The 21,990-nt window shown below is 42.1% G+C and overlaps 1 protein-coding gene across 3 annotated transcripts in view; it reads right to left on the bottom strand.

Annotated features, from left to right (window-relative positions):
- Smg6 (SMG6 nonsense mediated mRNA decay factor) overlaps positions 1-21,990 on the bottom strand; it is a 246,261-nt gene that overhangs the window by 208,815 nt on the left and 15,456 nt on the right. For all 3 annotated transcript variants that reach the window (XM_052756057.1, XM_052756058.1, XM_052756056.1), the window contains exons 7-8: positions 16,452-16,562; positions 15,691-15,903 (exon numbers count right to left, since the gene is read on the bottom strand). In XM_052756057.1, the coding sequence (XP_052612017.1) occupies positions 15,691-15,903; positions 16,452-16,562 (324 nt within the window). The remainder of the gene's footprint in view (positions 1-15,690; positions 15,904-16,451; positions 16,563-21,990) is intronic.

The raw sequence follows: 21,990 nt of genomic DNA on the forward strand, positions 1-21,990 counted from the left end.
CCCAGAGAACTTTAGAGGAAAGAAATCAACCTCCTATCTTGAAATGAACAGCCAGGATAAAAATAAAGCCCTGAAGTGGTTTGGTGACCGAGGTCATATGGGGTGCCACAGGTCTGAAGGTAGGGCCAGTGTGCTGAGAAACTTCAATGCAGTCAACCGCAGAGAAGGGCTCAGCCCCACAGTCCAACATGGTCTAAGAAGCTGCCCTAGGCCTTGTTAGGAGTTGCTCCTCACAGAGCATTTTATATCCTCTGAAAATCCTAGGCCCTGATTCTGACTTTGACAGCAACCTAGCTGAGCTGTTCCTATAGCCTATGAAAAGCAGAGCCAACCTGGAGCCTTGCCATATAGAGGCTGCCATGAACTCTTGTATGCTTACTGCCAAATCTCCATTCACAGAAGCGTACTTTAAATTTGCTCCCAGGGTGAAGGAATATAGCATGAGAGTCACACTACAAACTAGAAACGTCAACTAGGGACTGACAGGAAATCAATCAACTCACAGCAAGCCCGAAAAAAAAATCTGATACTCAATTTACAAATACGAAGCATGGCATGGTGGCACATGTCTTTAATTCCTGTACTTGGGACGCAGAGGCAGGCAGATCTCTATGAGTTAGAGGCCAACCTGGTCTACATAGTAAGTTCCAGGACAGCCAAGGCTACAGAGACCCCGTCTCAAAAAACAAAACCAAATAAACAAACCTAAAACAAATATGAAATCTTTACATCCATAAAGCCAAAAAATTAATCTTGCTCTGCCATGATCACATAATTATGGGGAACAAAACAACTGAGTTAGCAGAGATGAGACATGTGCCTACTAGCAAACACAGAAGTGCAGTTCTTCTTGAACATTCTACACTGCCCAGAGTAAATGAGGGCAAATGCATTTCTGCCCCTTCACATTGGCAGGAGCTCTGAAACTGCAAGCCTAATGCATCATGATGAATGCCCAACATCTAGAATGCACTCCAAAATGTGCCAAGTGATCCTGTCTAAGGAACAGGCTTTGAAAGCAAGGCTTTGACCCATGGTTGTCCTGGGGGGTGGAGGAATAACCCATGCTTGTCCCGGAGGAGAAGAAGGAAGGAGGCATTGCTATGTGCCACCCACACATGGCAGCTTTCTTTACATTGTGGTAGTGGCAGCGGCAGCAGAAGCATACAAACTGCACAAGAGACACGGAAAAGTGAAACAAAGAATGGGTCTGAAGAAAATATCATCAGTATAATTTTTTTAATTGTAAAAACTCTCAAGAAAATTCAGACTGAACATGTACAAACTCTATACAATGGCTGCCCAGCTCTAAAAAAAGCACGAAACATTCGAGCCAGATCCACATGCAAATTTTCAGGCAAGAACTATGATTCTCAAACCTTGGGAACCAACATTATCATTACTACCATCTTGCAGACGAGGAGGCTGAAGTTCAGCCAGTTATGGACTAGTCGTCAGACCTCATAGCTAACAGCTAATAAAATTAGGACTTAAAATCGGAGGTTTTCTAAGCCTAGACTCTTAAGTAACCTCTGTATTACCCTGACTCTGACAGGCAAGATACTAAATAAAATTAATCAAAGTTACCAAAATACCATGCTCTTGAGAGATACATTAAATTGAAAGGAATTATTCACAGAAAACTCACCCAAGTTCAGTGGCAATAAAGGGGGAGGGGAGGGGACTTATTACTTATTTTAATAAATATGGCAACTGTGGCTACTGGGGGTGTTTTCTTTGGGACAATGGCTGGTTGTCCATAGCCCCAAAGCTATGCACATATGCAGCACTAATGGGACTCAGTAGAATTAAAAACAAGAAGACATGAGGTTGGAAGGGAGCTGTGGAGAGAACCCTAGGAGAACTTAAGGAGGGGAAGAGTAGAGGAAGAATATAATCAAAATATGTTATAGACATGCATGAAATTCTGGGACTTAAAAACTACTATATTAAAAATATGTAACACGTCATGATTTTAGTATCTTTAAACAGGGGTCATACTAATCTCTGCATCACTTCAACTGCATTATATGAACTACAGAAGCCATAAAATTTAATTAAGGTAATTTAAAAGGTTAAGGAATCAACAACGCAGAAATGACAAGTAAGCAAGAAATTTGAGAAACATCATTTCCAGAATCTGGAAACATTAGGGAGACCAGCTATGGTGATATTTTATTTGTACTGAAATGTGATTTTATTTGTATGTTAATAAATAGAGTTGCCTGGGCGTTGCCATAGCAGAGCCGGGCGTTGGTGGCGCATGCCTTCAATCCTAGCTCTTGGGAGGCAGAGCCAGGCGGATCTCTGGGTGTTCAAGGATACAGCCAGCATGGAGACAGACGCCTTTAATCTCAATACCAACCACAGAAGACCTGGAGGTCTGTACAGATGGGCAGTGACGAGGCAGTCATGTGGTTGGGTTTACAACCAATGAGAAGGCAGAACAGAAAGTCTATATAAAGACACACACACAGGAAGTGGGTCTCTTGGCTGAAGAGGATAGCTGCAGAGTGAAGGGTAAGGCTCTTAGCTCTGACCTCTTGGGCTTTCATCTTTGCATTGGCTCTGTGTTTCTTATTTAATAAGACAGTTACTTCTACAAACAGCTATGATGGTTGATCTGACTAGACTGAGAGATGCCAAGGTGCTTAGATGACTAAAGCACATTTCTCTGTGTGTAGCACACATGGGCATGTACACATATGGATGATTATTTCCACAGAGAATAAGCTAAGCAGGGGAAATTGCCCTGAGTAGACAGCACCATTACACAGACAAAACATAGAGGAAGAGGAACCAGCTAACACAGGCATCCTTCTCTCTGCATCCTGGCCACCATGAGGTGAGAGCAGCCTCTGCTGCACGCTCTGGCAACCATGATCCTCTTGCCTTGCCTCAGCCCAGAGCAATGATTCCAGACAACCGTAAGTTGAAACCTCTAAAACCGTGACCAAGAAATCTTTCCTCCCTTTAAATTCTCTCAGATATTTTTCACAGTGACAAAAACTAACACATCAGCCCACTGACTTCCTCCCACAATACCACAGCACCAATTGAGAACAGGCTCTAGGGGAAGGTTCAGCCTCATCCTACCATTCCCGAATGTTTACACTGTCCCTCTTCTGACTTCCTTAGGCACTGGAAATGTACGTGGCATACATACATACATATAGGCAAAACATTCATACACATAAAAAATTTTAAATTTAAAGAAATAAACCTGAAAAGGGTTTTTTGTTTTTTTGTTTTTGTTTTTGTTTTTTTTTTTAGTCCTAAGCAGTTCCATTACCACCTTTGCCTTTAAGTGTGAAAATTACTACTGGTGCTGTAATTTAATATCCTTGATTAATTCACTGACAGCAACAATCCTATATTCAGATAATAAGTTCTCCTGTCGTCTGAAACATAGCTAAGGAAGAGCCACCATGAATGCCCAGCACTCTCTCAATAATGACTCTGAACAGCTTTGTCAGCAGGAGGATTCTAAACAGGACTCTCAATAGGATGCCACTTGCGTTGGCAGGTGTTCCAAGCTGGATGTTCAATCCAAACATCTCAAGACTTAAAACCAACAACGCACAAGCTAACCCTCCCACAACCACTCAGAGAAGAGCCATCCAAAGCCCACACCTGGCAGATTGAGAACAAACTAGTTGGAACATTTTATCATTACTAATAACTACATTAAATTAAACGTCCTGTTTATTCATGTGCCCAATTTCTAGTCGTTTATGATAGAAACTCTAGGAATAGCTAAAGGAGAATATTCTAGTAGGGCTGCTAATACTCAAAACTGAACAGCTAATATGAACACGCAATGCACAAAAAAAATTTAAGTTATATAAGTTAAATACATGACATATGGTGGGGCATGGTGGTGTAAGAATTTAATTCCATCACTAGGGAGGCAGAGAAAGCAGATCTATGTGAACTTCAGGTTAGCCTAGTCTACAAAGCAAATTCTAGGACAGCCCAGGGCTACAGAGACGTCTTAAAAAACAAAGAGAAAATACACGACATATGTTTGTAAATAAAATATACAGAACACACGAAGAAAGAAGCACGCAGAGAAGATAACGAGTGCAGACAGTTCTGTACAACACTCATGTCAAAAAATGAAATGGGGGGGCTGGAGAGACGACGGCTCAGAGGTCAAGAGCACTGGCTGCTCTTCCAGAGGTCCTGAGTTCAATTCCCAGCAACCACGTGGTGGCTCACAACCATCTGTAATGAGATCTGGTGCCCTCTTCTGGCATTCAAGCAGAACACTGTATACTTAATAAATAAATAAATCTTTAAAAAAAAAAAAAAAAGGAACACAGGACACAGCTCAGTGGTAGAGAGCTTGCCTAACATGAGATCCTACGTTAGATTCAGCACCACAAAACACAACACAACAAGAACAAAAGATGAGAAAAAGAGGAATTTGTTTCATCATGATCAAGTGTACTGAGGAACACTTTGACCATCAACATACATTTTGTGCTTGCTTATGTGTGATTCTGCTCACAAGAAACACAGGTAAGCACATGCCTCTATTCTCAACACTCATAAGAAAGGGAAGATCAGCCAGGCGGTGGTGGCGCACGCCTTTAATCCCAGCACTCGGGAGGCAGAGCCAGGCGGATCTCTGTGAGTTCGAGGCCAGCCTGGGCTACCAAGTGAGTCCCAGGAGAGGCGCAAAGCTACACAGAGAAACCCTGTCTCGAAAAACCAAAAAAAAAAAAAAGAAAGGGAAGATCAAGAGTTCAAGGCCAGCACAGGCTCGACTGGGACACTAGAAATTTTCTCCCGGTAAACAAAGCTGCGCAAGTACACATAAAACACGCACACAGACTACAAGCGTGCCCACCTCCTCCATTCCACACCTGACCACCTCGCTGAAAGCCACACCTATACATGTCTGTTCAACATCTGCCCTTCTGATTTCACAAAACCCTCCAGAAGCTCACTACCACGAGGAAACTTTCTTTTTACATTACTTAATGTATTATTTACATATTTATTAAGTGTTTAACACATAGAAAATTGAATAGCTGCTTTTAATTAGGGTCTTGTCTCTTTTTTCTTCAGTATATCACTGAGTAAATCAAATGTTGGGCCCCCAACTCCATTTCCCCATAGCCTTGTGTTTTGTTTTTTGGGTTTGTTTGTTTGTTTTTTCAAGACAGGGTTTCTCTGTGTAGCGTTGGAGCCTGTCCTGGAACTCACTCTGTAGCCCAGGCTGGTCTCGAACTCACAGAGATCCACCTGCCTCTGCCTCCCGAATGCTGGGATTAAAGGCGTACACCACCACTGCCCAGCTAGCCTTGTGGTTTTTATTGCACAACTTTATACAGCATAGTGATTTTCAGGAATGTTTGTGTTGCATTACAGCAGAACTGACCATATGTCTAATTGATAATTCTAAAAAGCAGATTATTATATATAGATTAGTTTTGTTAAATAATGTATTTCAGGGGACTGGAGAGATGGCTCAGCGGTTAAGAGCACTGGCTGCTCTTCCAGAGGTCCTGAGTTCAATTCCCAGCAACCACATGGTGACTCACAGCCATCTGTAATGAGATCTAGTGCCCTCTTCTGGCCTGCAGGGATTCATGCAAGCAGAACACTGTATACATAATAAATAAATCTTTAAAAAAAAAAAAAAATAATGTATTTCAGGACTAGGGCAGGTAGCAATGCCTATCATACATGATGCCCAGGGTTCAACTGACAGTTACACACACACACACACACACACACACACACACTGCTATTTCATGATTCTGAAAGCACGTGTTTACATGTACAACTTATAGACTATTAGAAAAAGATCTAAAGTTATATCTACCAAATACTTCACAGTGCTGTCTATTGAGGTAGGAATGTAAGTGATTTTTACTACAAACTATGTATGCATTTTTATTTGACTTAGGGATGAATTAACATAACTTCTTCAATACAAAATATTTCCTTTAAAAAAACAAATACTGCAAGACTAGAGAGAGAGATGGCTCAGAGGTTAAGAGTATTTGCTGCTCTTCCAGAGGTCTTGAGTTCAGATCATGGCACACTCTTCAGGTAACTCACAACTGTCTGTAATACCAGTTTCAGGGAAACTTGGTAATTTCTGGCCTCCACATGCACCTGCACACGCACACACAGACACATAAACCTACGTATCTTCAAAAAAAAAAAAAAAACCCCAAACCCTACAAATACTGCTGGCTGGCACTCAGTACCAGAGGGTGATATGCAGGTTACTGAAGGAGAGCTGTCATCAACAGTATTGCTCAGATGTAGACCCTTTGTGCTACACTATCAAATGAGTCTGCTGGTGAAGCAGTGGCAAGTCTGTTATGAAGACAGTCAATCATTTTCCAACAGGATGTGATGTCCACTCCACAGGAGGGAATGCACATATGGTATTATGAACCTGTTCAAAAGCCTCTCGCTAAGGAGTTGATAGTCCCTAGTGGAGAAGTTACTGATGTGTTTTGTTAAGTGGACACAATATGCCAGTCAAACTGCCTTGAAAATATCTTGTTTGTGTTGGGGGTGGAGGTGGTGGCACATACCTTTAGTCCCAGCACTCAGGAGGCAGAAGCAGGCAGATCTCTGAGTTCGAGGCCAGCCTGGTCTACAGAGCAAGCTCCAGGACAGCCAGGGCTACACAGGGAAACATTGTCTTAGGGATAAACAACAACAAATGTTTGTGCCCATAGCTCAGTGCTACTGTCAGCTTTAGTCAGAGGTTTGTGTTTGTAGCAGGTTATTGCAGAAACATATAACTGATCAAGTGCTGAGAATAAATGTGAAAGCTGAGCTCTAACAGGACATCTATATCATCCTCTCCAGGGCTCAGAGAACAGCTCAACAGGAAGGCAGAAAGAAATTAAAGAACCCAAGAGAGAGGCACAAGGTGATGTTCAAAGGACAAGGAATTGCACTCTTGAACTCTGAGCAGCTCTAGCTATCAACACACTGCAAAGAATGGTTTGGTTAACATTCTGCCATGGACTGGGGAGGGAACTGGAAGCCACATCCCTCCCTGAGGCTATAATCACAGTTAATGGATGCCAGGAGAAGAGACATTTACATTTTCATCACAGATCTAGCCACTGGTAAGGTATCCATGCTCCTATAAATAACCCCTCATCCATATTCCTGCAAGCAATTCCTAATAAAAACTCAGTGTCGAGGACGCAACGAAGGGATGAAGGTGGGCAGGAAGGCAGGAAAGAAAAGACAATGGAAGGGAGACTGGGAAGAAGAGGAGCAGAGGAGGGGATAAAAGGGTTATAGAGGGAAACATGAACAAACATATGCATATATGAAAAAGTCATCATGAAACCCATTATTATGTATAACATGCTAATAAAAATAATAAAATAAGCCGGGCAGCGGTGATGCATTCCTTTAATCCCAGCACTTTGGGAGGCAGAGTCAGGCAGATCTCTAAGTTCAAGGCCAGCCTAGTCTACAAAGTGAGTTCCAGGACAGCCACGGTTACACAGAGAAACCCTGTCTCAAAAAAACAAGAAAAAAAAGTATTTTTTTCCTCTTTTTGGTTTTTAGAGACAGAGTTTCTGTGTGTAGCCATGGCTATGCTCTGTGTAGATCAGGCTGGACTTAAACTCAAGAGTGCTGGGACTACAGGTGTGGCTCAATTTTCTTTTTCTTCCTTTCTTTCTTTTCCAGTACAAACCCCTTCATGAGATTTAAACCAAAACACCTTGTGATACTGAATTAGGAGTAGAAGAATCCAGCTCTATTCTACTAGCCTACCTTAAAAATGCAAAGAAAAGGCCATTTTTCTCAGTATGGGGGAATGGTTTATCTTTTGAGGTTTTTTTTGTTTGTTTGCATGCTATTTTTTTAATAAAAAGAACTTTCATTAAACATTTAATGAGGTTATCAGTATTATTAATGAATAAACGTTTATTTTTTGAAAAACAAATGCTTGTTCCACTGGAAGGTTACTTTGGTCATTACATGGACCTGATTAAGTCTCCCCAGATCCCCTCAGTACTTGACTTCCAAATCTCAATACTTACAAGCTCTGGTCCCTGCTGCCTTCTCTCTTCATTCTTCCCTCGGATACCCGAGATCTACTGAGACTTACTTAGGGTCGTTACATACAGGCACTGCAGACCCAGCAAACTGACTGGACTCTTATAGAGTCTTCAATCCAGCAAGGGACAGGTCTTGGAAACAGTAAACAGTAACATCCAAACCTACACCTATTATCATTATTTTTTGTTTTGTTTTATTTTTTGAGAGTGTCTCACTAGGTAACTCTGACTGTATTGGAACTATACAGAACAGGCTGGCCTCAAACTCACAGATTCTCCTATCTCTGCCTCCCACATGCTGGAATTAAAAGCATGTGCCACCTACTTCACTAATTAGAAAAGTAACAACACGAATGAGGATTAGGGAGCTGGGGGATTTAGCTAGGGATTTAGCTAGCTCAGTAGATTTAAGTGTTTACTGTGCTATTACGAGGACCTGAGTTCAGATCCCAGCACCCAGGCAAGGCAGAATATGTACTCGTATATAACTTTACCTAGGGTTAGGGACAGAAGGAGACAGAGAAAAGACACTTGACCTGACATTGACCTCAAGCCCCCACGCCGGCATGCACACATCATACACTCACAATGAGAAATAGCTAATCTTGGGTATTAGAGAAATATTCCCTTGGGGTGCAGGGGAGTAGAACTCTAGGCTGAGACTTCACAGATAACAAGAATGGGGCTGAGACTGGCAAAACTAGTGAGAAGTACACTGTGTCAGAGAAAGAGTATCACCAGGAGGTGCTGGGAGAAGACTTTGATACCGTATCGTGACCTTTCAAGAAGACTGGTGGACTGGAACAAAGGGACGAGATACAAGGGTGGAAGTAGGCGGGGTCAGATGCTGATGGGCCCAAAAGACTGCAAGACTTTGAGACTTGATTCAAAGACAAACTAAAGACTTCAAAGACAAGCTATGGAGATGGCTCAGGAGGAAAAATGCCTGCCACAAAAGCATGAGGACCTGAGTCTGGGTCCCCCGAGCCCATATAAAAGCTGGGGACAGTGGGACATGCCTATAATCCCAGCATCAGGAAAGTGGAGACAGGCAGGTCCCTGGGACTCATTGGCCGGCCAGACTAGATGATCAGGTGAGCTCTAGGTTCAGTGAAAGACTCTTGTTTCAACAAAGAAGGTGGAGAGTAACTGAAGACACCCAGTGTCAACTCGACTTCCACATGCGCATGAAGACTTTCAAGAAGAAAATAAAATCACCAGAAATGTGTATTTGGGAAAAAAAATTTTTAGAGTATTTTTGGAAGCTCATTTAGGGGTACATCTTTTTTTTTTTTTTTTTTTTAAAGATTTATTTATTTATTATGTATACAGTGTTATGTCTGCAGGCCAGAAGAGGGCACTAGATCTCATTACGGATGGTTGTGAGTCACCATGTGGTTGCTGGGAATTGAACTCAGGACCTCTGGAAGAGCAGTCAGTGCTCTTGAACCTCTGAGCCATCTCTCCAGCCCCCTTAGGAGTACATCTTAAAAGGTAAGATCTGCATGGTGGTTCATTCATGCCTTTAATCCCAGCTCTCAAAAGGCAGAGGACGGAAGATTTCTGTGAGTTCCAGGGCAGCTTGGTTTACACAGTGAGTTCCATAACAGCCAGACTACAAAGAGTTGTCTCAAAACTTCAATAATAATAAATAAATTCTGTGAAGAATTACAAGTGTGGGAGACAGTACACGACGGCACAGGGCGGCAGCAGTGAGAAGGCAGAGGGTCATGAATTCCAGTATGTTCACGACAGATGAAGCAGTACTCGGTAATGACTCAATGCAGAAAAGGAAGGAAGCGGTAAAAGATAGCTGCACCTCTGGCAAGAACTCCTCTCACATCTGATCTCCAGCCATACTCTAAGTACTCGAGTTCCCTGGGCCCATGCTTTCAAGCTCTCACTGCAGTGCAGAAATGCCCCAACAGTGCACTTTACCCTCCCTGCGCATGCCCAGAGTAGGGACACTGGCTGCACGCTCCTGGAGCCTCGCAGGCTGACCTCTGTCACAACACTTGCACACTGCACTGTAATCACCCAGTCGAGACTGTTCAACGTGGGCATACAGTCTAAGAAAAGCACTGTTAGGCGACGTCATCACTGTACAACCATTATGGAGTCTTACACAAACTCAGAGAGCACCCTCACTAGGGAGGACCAGAAGGCAGGCATTAGGAAACGGGTACCACTGAGGGACCACCATTGTTTTTGTGGTCCATCTGAGAGAAACACCATTGCACAGCACCTGACAAAATTTAGGTTTCTGTCTCCCCCATGACCATGCTTCTAAGGTTCAAATCAGTTAGTTGTTTTACTATCTCTACACTCAATAACTAATTATGAAGCTGTGTGCCACTATGAGCAGAAAAAGCAAGCTAAGATTTTGGAACCTACTGCAAGAAAGGAAAAAAATAAATAAAACACCACAGAAGCTGACTAGGGCCTGAGACTGAGGCAGAAACAGCCATGTGGTTTCCACAGTAGATAAAAATGACTTCAAAAGTATAAGCTTCTTCCTCAAAAGTGCTAGTAGTCTAGAAAGAAAATCCAAAACTCAAAGATGTATTTTTTTTTAATTAAAGAATTTTTACTCATGATGATATATAGGCTAAAAACACAAAATAGCTACACAAGTAGTTTAGAGAACAAATTGTCACATTTTACTCTATATATACTTACAACTACTTGGAATTTTTACTTTGGAATATATTCATATATTTGAATAATTCAAATAATTGGGATTGGGAATATAGCTTAGCAGCAGAATATTTCTCTACCACATTCAAGGCCCTGGGTTGAATCCCAACAACACACACACCATTAATATAATTAACAGAGCTGGGCATGGTGGTGGATAATTATAAGGTCAGCAACTCAGGAAGCAAAGAGTTCAAGATCATCCTCAGGTACATAGGAGTTCAAGGTCAGCCTAAAGCTATGACACTCTAAGAACAAAAACAAAAGGCTGGGAGCATCTCCTTAAATCCCAGCACTCGGGAGGCAGAGCCAGGTGGATCTCTGTGAGTTCGAGGCCAGCCTGGTCTACAGAGTGAGATCCAGGACAGGCACCAAAACTACACAGAGAAACCCTGTCTCAAAAAACAAAAACAAACAAACAAAAAAAAGGCTGGGAGTATAGCTTAGTTTGGGAGAATGCTTGCCTAGAATGTACAAGGCTCCAAGTATGATCCCAAGCACTATTTAAAACCTAGATGGGGTGGCCCACACCAATAGCCTGTAATACCAGCACTTGGGAGGTAGAAACAGGAGGATCATAAGTTCAAGGTTGGGCTAGCAAGATGGTTCAGTGGGTACAGTGCTTGCTGCCAAGCCTGACAACAGGAGTTCAATCCCTGGAACCTACATAGAGGAAAAAGAGAACTGACTCATGCAGGTTGCTCTCTGACCTGGTGTTTACAAGTGAACACACACAAATAAATAAATGTAAGAAAAAAAGACGTAAGTCTATGTGGTGTACATCTGTAATCCTGGCACTAATACTGTGAGAGACTGTCTCAACAAAGTAGAAGTTGAGAACCACCTCTTAGAAGGTGACCTACGACTTCCACAAGCTAACCATGGCATGAGTGCACACACATGAAAACTAAATAAAATTAGGGCAAGTGAGACGATTCAGTGTGTAAATGCTTGCTTGCCACCAAGCCTTACAACCAGAATTCAGTCCCAGGCTTTACATGATAAGGAGAGAACTGATGCTCTTCCGACCACACACGCAACATGGCACATGTGCACACACTCTAAGTAAGTGTAAAAAAAAAAAAAATTTAAAAACGGGCAGGAAGATGATTCAGTGGTTAAAAGCACTTGCTGTGCAAGTATGAAAACCATGTAAAAGTTGGGTGTGATCCCAGATATGCCTAGAACCCTAGCACTGAGAGGGCAGAGATAGGAGACTTCCTGGAGCCATCAGCCTCGATGAATAACATGAGCTCCAGGTTCAGCAAGAGACCCTACCTACGGAAAAAGGTGTGCTACAAAGACACCTGACATCCTCCTTGGGCTTCAGGGTATACTTAAGTGCACGCATGCACGCGCACACATAATACACCTCACAAGAGTACACACACAAAAATAATGAAGTCATGGAATCAGTGACGACAGCTCACCTGCTGAAATTTATTCCCTGAAACATACATTGTAAAACCAAAGTTTCAGTGAGGAAAGGCACTTGCTGTGCAAGCCTGACCACCTGAGTTTGATCCCTGGAACCCACCTAAGGGTGGGTGGAAGGAGAGAACTGACTCCACAAATTTGTCCTGTCATTTGAGGGCCATGGAATGTGGGCCCACATACCAGGCAGATACATATATACACAATAATAAGTAAAATAAAAAGTTAAACAGCATAGTCCTATCCAAAAAGACAATGCATTTGTTAGTTAAAAAGGCCTTCAGTCTGGGCTGCAATATCCAAACAGCAAAAGCAGCAATGAGGGATCTAAGAGCAGGAACCAAACACAGTGCTAGAACACACATTAACAGGGAGCCCCATGGTATAGGAAGTTGGTAGTTCCATTGATCAATTACTACTTTCCAAGTCGTCCACAAAACAACTAAAAAACTGAAAGGAAACAGGAAGATAAATGGAAATTTTAAATTAAACCAGTAACAGTTGTACACAGTAGCTCATACCTGTCATCTATTACCCAAAAGGCAGAGGCAGGAGGATTGTCATGAGTCAGAGGCCAGTGGGCTACAGTATGAAATGCTGTTTCAAAAAAACAATAAAACAAACGAACATCAGAGATGGTGTTCCACCAAGGAGGTGGAAGCAGGAAGGTCAAGAGTTCAGGGTCATTCTCAGCTACATACTGAGTTCAAGTCCAGCCTGGGCTACAGGAGACCATCTCCAACAAGAACAACAACAAAACCTGAGATGTTCTCCCATCCTACCATTTGTAACCGGTTCTTATTAGAAAACCATGTTTTCAACTTGAAGAATAAACAGAAAGGCCCTTCCCTTGTGTGCACCTACAAACGCTGCATGTTTACCTATATTCCCAGGTAAACCACAGTGTACCCCTCTCCCTAGTTATAAGGAGGATTCTTTGCCCTCTTGCCCGGCTAATGCCTTCACCTGTCCTCCAGGTCTTGTGCCCTTCTCAGATTGTTAAGGATCTTTTTCAGTTCTTCAACTTATTTATCATTCCAGTTCTTTTTTCTTTTTCTATTTTCACGTGTGTGTATGTAGTATATATATGTGTATGCATGCTTGCAAGTGGGTGTATGTTCTTGTGATGCTGGTGTCTGGAATCATCTTCAACTGTTCTTTTACCTTATTCAATGAAGTAGAGTCTCTCAAACCAAACCCAGAACCTGTCAATATAACTAGTCTTGCTAGCCAGCTTGTTCTGGATTTCTCAAGACTCCACCTTCCAAGGCTGAAGTGCAGGTGGGCTGACATGTGCACCTGGCATTTCCCTGAATTATGGGTACTCCAATTCTAGTCCTAACACTTGTACAGCAAGTGCTTTGACCACGAAGCCATCTCCTCAGCCTTCATTCTGTTTTTAAAATCTTTTTCTACATTGTATTTACTTTGTGTGTGGTATGTGTGTACCATGGCACATATGTGGAGGTCAGAGGACAATTAGTGAAAGTCAGTTCTCTCCTTCCACCATGTCGGTCCCAGGACTCAAACTCAGGTTACAAGATTTGGCTCCAGGCACCTTTACCCACTGCGCCATCATACCAACTCTCATTCTGTTCTTGTTCTGGAGCAAATGAGTCAGCTCTCATTGTATCATTATTATCTAGCAAGATGCCTTCAAAACTAGTCTTTTCGGGGGCTAGGAATACAGTTCAAAAATAGAAAGTGTTTGGCTAGCAAGCACACAAGTCTGGGTTCCATCTCCAGCCCCCAAAAGAAGAAATACTTTGATCCAAACCACTCCCCTCATCTTCAGTCACCTGTTATCATCTGAATATCTTTACTTCGATGTCCCTCCCACAGAATGACAAATGCAACAGGTCTAAAGTTAAACTCATTAGCATGGTCTCAAAACCTTGTCTACCATTATAGTCTACCATAAGAAACAAACCACCATCTACTTGGTTTTATTTTGTGTAGGGGGAATAGTATTGTAGGATTTTGTTATTAATGTTTTTTGAGAGGGTTTAATGCTATAGTTACTATGTAACTCAGGATACCCTTAAATTTGTAGAAATTTTCCTGCTCCGCCTCCAGGTACAAGGCTTACAGGTGTAGCCACCTGGCACTACTCCCTCAACTTCTAAACTAGAAACCTAGGTGCCACTCTTGACTCCCTCTTCTCTCTGACCTCCCCATGTCTAATCAAGACCTTTGGATTCATTTCTTCCCATCTCTGAAATCATTTACCGGTTCAAATCCTTCTACAACTAACTTGAATTCCTCTCACTGAACAATGAACCAGACTCCTGCATTTTCCCCATATTCTTTCTCCCTAACCTCAGGAATCTATATCGAGCCAGACATTTGCCTGGGACAGACTTATCATTCTCCTTTCCTTCCTCTTCTAGCTAACCTCTATTCATTCTTCACACTTCAACTGACCAATGACTACTGTGCTCCCAGAAAATCAGGTACACATCTCTAAACAAAGTTCATTACACTTAATACGCCTTTAATTCCACCATTTGGGAGGCAGAGGCAAGTGGATCTCTGTAAGTTTGAGGCCAGTCTGGTCTACAGAGGGAGTTCCAGGACAGGAACCAAAACTACACAGACAAACCCTGTCAGAAAGAAAAGAAAACAAGGGGATATGCTATTTTCTGTATCATTAGTGGTGGGCATACTCTAAGTCATAAGAGGTTATCTCATAAAAGGCTTGGGGGTAGCAAGATGGCTCAATGGTTAAAAGCACTGGCTGCTCTTGCTGAGGATCCAGGTTCAGTTCCCAGCACCCACAGTGGCTCAAATATCTCTTTAACTCCAAGTCCAGGGAATCTGACCCCATCTTCTGTCCTCCTCTGGCACCAGACTCTCATGTAGTATATAGACATACTGCAAGCAAAACATTCGTGAATAACATAAACAAATCTAAAAATAAATAATAAATGGCTGGTGACAAAACAGACTAACCAACCTACCCATGATGCTTTAGTTCATACTCTAAATAGAAGGCCAACCAAGAAGGAAGCATTAAGTACAAAATCTCAGCAAATCCTCACACATATTGGTGATGCCCAACTCAAAGCAGCAAAACAATTTCTAATTCTACATTTACTAAATTCTACAGTGCCACATAGTGGTGAGTAAGGGAAGCACACGCTAAAGATAAAGGGATCAGTGAAAACCAAGGAGGTATTAGGGAACCTAGAATTGGTAGGTAGTATTCTCCAGAGTAAGTGAGAAGGTGCTAGGCATGGGGGCTCACCCCTCTATGTCCAGCATTTGAGAGACTGAAGCAGGAGGACTGTCACAAGTTAGAGACCAATCTGGGCTACATAGTGAATTCCAGGCCAGCCTGATATATAGAATGAGATCCTCTTTCTTTAAATAAACAGACAAATGTCTTAAAGCTGGGGGCTGTCTATGCCTTGGCCCCAGATTGTACAGAATTGTATGACCTGGGGAAGCCAGACTTACTGAGCTAGTCTGGCTCACTACATCATTCTCAGGAACTTACATCACTGGGACTCAGGCTGCCCAGACCATTCTCCTGCTCAGAATCCTTCCCAGACTCAGTGCCCTGGGAGGACCGAGAATGGGATGGATGAATCCAGATCTCCAGGCGAGTGGTGTCATCCCCAACATGCCGGAAAGTAGACTTCTTTCCTTTACGCCACTGCTCAGGGCTCAGTTCAAGTTCCTCATGCTGCTTCTTTTCCATCTGTTCAGCCTGTACAACAGACACACAAGCTCAGACTCTCCGAGGTCAGCTAACAAGAAAGCCCATCATGTGTTTGCTGCCTAAAGACTATAAAAGCTAAAGACTGCTACAGTACCAAAGTGACAGAGCATCATCTGTGTTGCCTGATAGGTGTTATTAATTCTATGAATGAGATGTGTGGAACAGGACACTCAAATGGCCCAGCAAGCTCTCCTAAAGATCTATTTCAGTGTCCTTCCTTCCTTCCTTTTTTTTTTCCTCCCTTTGTTTTTTGAGACAGGGTCTCTCTGAAGCTCTAGCTAAACTAGCTCCGTAGACCAGGCTGGCCTCGAACTTCAGAGATCCGACTGCCTCTGCCTCCCAAGTGCTGGGATTAAAGGCGTGCGCCACCACCGCCCGGCTCAGTGTCCATTCTCTACAGGGGCTGACTGAGAAGTCACCAGGTAAGCCCAGTGAGACTATGTAAGGATGTCTTTTAGTCATCCCCTTAAACACTTCGGCACAGAGGGCAATGCATTCTTCTAGGGAAGAACCAGTCCACCTGCATCCTTACTTACCTTTCGCTTAGTCTCTTCAAATAAACTCATGAGACTCTCCTTGGCCGTCAGGATAGGGTTGCTAGCTGCTAAACTGCGCATATAATAATATACAGCATCAAGCTTCCTCCTCTGTGGAAAAAAGCCAGAGACACTTGGTCAATTGACTTTCTTTTTTCTTCCTTTAAAAAAAAATAATGGCAATTGCTGGGTGGTGGTGGCACATGCCTTTTGATCCCAGCACTCAGGAGACAAAGGCTAGTGCATCTCTGTGAGTTTGAAGCCAGCCTGCTCTATAGAGCAAGTTCCAGGACAGCTAGGGCTATATAGAGAAATCCTGTCTTGAAAAACAAAAACCAACAACAAAAATACTGGTGATTGAACTTAGGGACTTTGTACATGTGAGGCATATATGCTACCACTGAACAATAACCTTTTTTAAAAAATTTACTTTGGGCTGGGGCGGCGGTGGCACAGGCCTTTAATCCCAGCACTTGGGAGGCAGAGGCAAGTGAATCTCTGTGAGTTCAAGACCAGCCTGGTCTACAGAATAAGTTCCAGGACAGCCAGAGCTACACAGAGAAACCCTGTGTCAAACAAAACAAAACAACATTATATATACACATACATATACGTGTACAGCAATTATGTTTTGTTTTTAGAGAATGTTCAACTCTCTTCACATTGCCCATTGTTATTAGTCAGTATGCTCTACAGAAATCACGAATAAAATTAGGAGCTAGAGAGACCCAGATTCAAACACTAGCTTATCCAGGATTTGACTGAGATTTTGGAAAAGTTAGGTGACAATCTTCCTAAGATCCCACATCCTCATTTTTTTTTTTTTAATTTTTATTTTTTTTTAAGACAAGGTCTCACTATGCAGTCCTGGCTGGCCTGGAACTCACTAATAGACCACGTTGGTTTTAAATGCACAGAGATCAACCTGCCTCTGCCTCCTGAGTGCTGGGATTAAAGGTATGTGCCAACATACCTAACCTAAAAAAATGTCCTATGTATTTATTTAGTGGTGGGGGGCATGCCTAAGCCACAAGTGCATGAATCAGCACATTTGTGGAAGTCAGGGACAATTTTCAGGAGTCAGTTCTATTCTTCAACCATGGTCCCAAGGATTGAACTCAGGTAGTCAGGCTTAAAGGTAAGCACTATTACCTGCTGAGCTGCCCTGCTGGCCCATCCTCACTTTTAATATAATAATACTATTATTCTTATCATTATCCTTGAAGCAGTGTCTTTAGATTTAGAGACAGCATCTATTATCTATAATGTGGTGATGATCACATGCCTTGAGCTTAGCTGTACATAACGAGGCCAGTTGTTAACAGTTTTTAAAATTAATAGGTATGTTGAATATTCTATGGACATTATTGAATAAACTCAGCAAATTAACACTTCATGCCTATTTTATAACCAATTAGGAAAAGAATAAAGGAAGCTGCTAGGCATGATGACGTGCTTTTAACCCCAGCAGAGGCAGGTAGATCTCTGTAAGTTGAGGGCAGCCTTGTCTACACAGCCAATTCTAGAACAGCTAGAGCTATGTAGATAGAACATGTCTCAAACCAACAACAGCAACAAAAGAATAAAGGAAGCTGAGCATAGTAGCATGAACCTATAATCCCAGCCATTCTAGATGCAGCAATGGGAAGACTGAGCCCAGGTGTTCCAGGCCAACCTAGCAACATAACCAAGACCATACTTCAGAGAAAAGGCTGAGGAGTGGCTCAAAGTGGGGCTTAGGACACAAGTTTCTGGATGCAATTTCACATGGGAGAGAGGGAGGAAGGGAAGGAGGGAGGGAGAGGAGGGAGGGAGGGAGGGAGGCAGGGAGGGGACAGAAACAAGGAAGGAGAGGAGGCAGGCTGACAACAACAAAAGCACAGAGTATTAGACTATCTTAGTAGCTCTCCTACTTCATATACATTTTCACCATTCCCCATTATGCTTCAAAACATGTTAAAAAAGAAAAAAAAAAATCTTCTTTCTCAGCATCTACTCATTCTTCAAAACTTTTGTTTTTTTTGTTTTGTTTTGTTTTTCAAGACAGGGTTTCTCTGTGTAGCTTTGGTGCCTGTCCTGGAGCTCGCTCTGTAGACCAGGCTGGCCTAGAATTTACAGAAATCCGCCTGGCTTTGCCTCCCGAGTGCTGGGATTAAAGGCGTGCACCACCGCCACCCAGCTCAAAACTTTTATCTAGTATTTATCTAACATGGTTATTGGCCAGGTTTTAAGGTCAAATGCCTGAGTTTGAATTTGGTCCCGCATTTATTAGATATTGTTACCAAAAGAGATTTTCTTATTTGTAAAATGCTGATATTTGCACACAGGTAATTCCCGTATTAAGTTTCACAATTCATATAGCTAGTACAACATCTAGAACATTATATTCAGTAGCTATTTTTAGTATTACCCCAATTCACTTCACTTGAAGCTATTTTATTGACTCTACTTTTCATATTTAAACATTTCTAAAACTGAGATAATACTTGAAATCAGTATTTACAACTGTGGCTGAAAGTAGTGACCCAGATCTGCCAACGTGAAAAGACCAGAATTGTTCAAGATTTGCTAGGCAGTGGTGGCACACACCTTTAACCCTAGCACTCAGGAGGCAGAGGCAGGTAGATCTGTGAGTCTGAAGCCAGCCTTGTCTACAGAGCGAGTTCTAGAACAGCCAGCACTACATAAAGAAACCCTGTCTTAAAAAAAGAAGATCTTGTCTCAAAAAGAAACAATCACTGTGCCATATTATTTCTATTTTATTTCTTTTTAATTAAGTGTGATATACATGTGCTGTAGAGAGGTAATGTACACATGAGCACAGTAGCAGCAAAGGGCAGAAGAAGGCGTCAGAACCTCTGGAACTAGAGTGACAACAGGTTATAAACCATCAGATGTAGCTGCTGAGAATCAATCCTGATCTGCAAGAACAGCAAAATCTCTTAACCACTAGACCAGCAGTTCTCAGCCTATGGACCTCTACCACTTTGGAGGATGAATGACCCTTTCACAGAGTCCCATATCAGATATCCTGCATATCAGATAGTTACATTACAATTCATAACAGTAGCAAAATTACAGTTGTGAAGTAGCAATGAGAGAACTGTATGGCTGGGGGTCACCACAACATGAGGAACTGTATTAAAGGGTCACAGTGTTAGGAAGGTTGAGAACCACTGCTCTAGACCATCTCTCCTGCCCCTGTGCCATATGTATCTTAATTTGCAGTTGTTGGTTTTTTTTTTAAGTTTAACACAAAATAATTAGGTGTCTAACAATTAAAGAAGTTTGTCTTAGGGAAGAAACCACATCATTTATTTTATCACTTACGGCACCCTGAAAAGCACTACACACAAACATGTTCTCAATAACTGAAATTCACTGAATGATTGGAGAAGACAGAAATGTTGAAAAATGTTAATAGATAAGAAAGATGTGAGGGAAACCAAGGGGGAAAAAAAAACTCCAAGGAAGCACTAATCTGGGTCCGAAGTCTGTGAAAGAAAAATAACAATTTAATCAGACAGGCAAAACCCATGGAGGAAATAAAGCTGTTTGAGCAACAAGCAATCTGAAAAGGAAGTGAAGGACAGAATTTCTTTATCAACGGCATCAAAAAAAATCTATTTAGGAATAAATTTAACAAAGGAATCCTAACACTTTTACTGTTAAAAAAAAAAAAAACCTACAAAACAGTGCTAAACAAAATTAAAGACCTAAGTAAACAAAGAGATATCTTGTTAGGACATTAGGAGATGAAAGTACTTCCCAAAGAAACCTACAAGTCCATTACTTAATGAAAATCCCAACAGCTGCAGCAGTACAAATACAAAAAGCTAATCCTAAAACCCATACAAACTTCTAAGGGACTTCAAACAGTGAAAACAATCTTAAAAGAAGAACTGGGCCGGGCGGTGGTGGCGCACGCCTTTAATCCCAGCACTCGGGAGGCAGAGCCAGGCGGATCTCTGTGAGTTCGAGGCCAGCCTGGGCTACCAAGTGAGTTCCAGGAGAGGCGCAAAGCTACACAGAGAAACCCTGTCTCGAAAAACCAAAAAAAAAAAAAAAAAAAAAAAAAAAAAAAGAAGAACTGGAAGGCTAACATTTTCCAGATTTTTATCAGAAACCTACAATAGTTAAGAGTTATGGTACTGCTGTAAAGCAGACATGGATCAATAGAATAGAACTGACAACTTACAAATAAACTCATATATCAACTGGTTGTCAAGCTGCATTAAGACCTTTGTAATCTTAGTACTTGGGAAGGAAGACAAGAAGGATAAGGCATTCAAAATCACCCTCAGTTAAATGGTGAGTTCCAGGCCAATTGGGCTACATGAGGCCCTGTCTCAAATGCTGCCCTGCCTTAAAAAAGTATTAACACCATTCTAAGGAAATAGTATAGTGTCTTTAACAAACAGAAATGTAGCTCTGCAGAGCACCTGTATAAGACCCTGAAAGGATACTGTAATGGTTAATCTTGACTGTCAACTTGATGGGATTTGGAATAACCTAGTACATACACCTCTGGTCATGTCTGTGAGGATGCTTCCAGCAATGCTTAGTTGAGGTAAAACTCATCCTGTATGTGGGTGTCACTATCCTATAAAAGGAGGTAAAAGTGTCCCCAAACTGAATGTAAAAAGGAAGAAGCCAGCAGAGTACCAACATTCACCCCCCTTTTCCTCTGACTGTGGACGCAATATAAGCAGCTCCTGCCACATCTTCTCCACCACAATAGGCTATACCCTCAAACTATGATCAAATAAACCTTTCTCTCTTAAGTTGCCTCTTGTTACATTCTAGGACCTAGAATATCTGAAGAATTCATAAAACTCAAGAAAAAGGGTAGCTCAATTTTTAACATTTTGGTTTTTTTTGTTTTTTTTGAGACAGAGTTTCTGTGTAACAGTCCTGGTGGTTATCTTGGAACTCACTCTGTAAACCAGGCTGGCCTTGAACTCACAGAGATTCACTTGCCTCTGCCTTCCGAGTGCTAGGATTAAAGGTGTGCACAACCGCTATCCAGCTGTTTTATGTGCATACATGCCTGTGTACCATGTGTGTGCCTGGCACCCTGCTGCAAGGATATTTGATCACACTGTGAACCCAAGATTGCATTATTTACTGGAAAAACCTGTTTCTAGTTGTGGTGTGGCTCAACTCTAGCACAAAGAGCTTTCTGCTTGAATATTGTAAACAAAATTAAATAAAGTCAACCCTAAGTGAAGAGGTGGAGCAAGCAACCAGTTGACAGGAAGTGAACATAGGATTAAGAAAAAACACAGAGAGTAAGAGGGAGTCAGGAAGACAAGAGACACACAGGAAGGAGAAGGGAGGGACATTATTCAGTTTGAGAGTCTTGTTTGAGACAGCCTAGGAGAAGGCAGGAGGCTTCCGGGAGGTAGGCTGAGGAGGAGGGTCGGCTAGGTGCTTTCTCTGGCTTTCTGAGCTAGCAGGCTTTCACCTCAGCATCTGGCTCCCAAGTCTTTATTGGTAAAATCAAATGATTGAGATGTTGTTAAAAGCAACAGCACCC

The sequence above is a fragment of the Peromyscus californicus genome, unplaced genomic scaffold (genome assembly GCF_007827085.1).
Source record: "Peromyscus californicus insignis strain IS unplaced genomic scaffold, ASM782708v3 Scaffold_3__1_contigs__length_106647218, whole genome shotgun sequence".
NCBI classification, from domain to species: domain Eukaryota; kingdom Metazoa; phylum Chordata; class Mammalia; order Rodentia; family Cricetidae; genus Peromyscus; species Peromyscus californicus.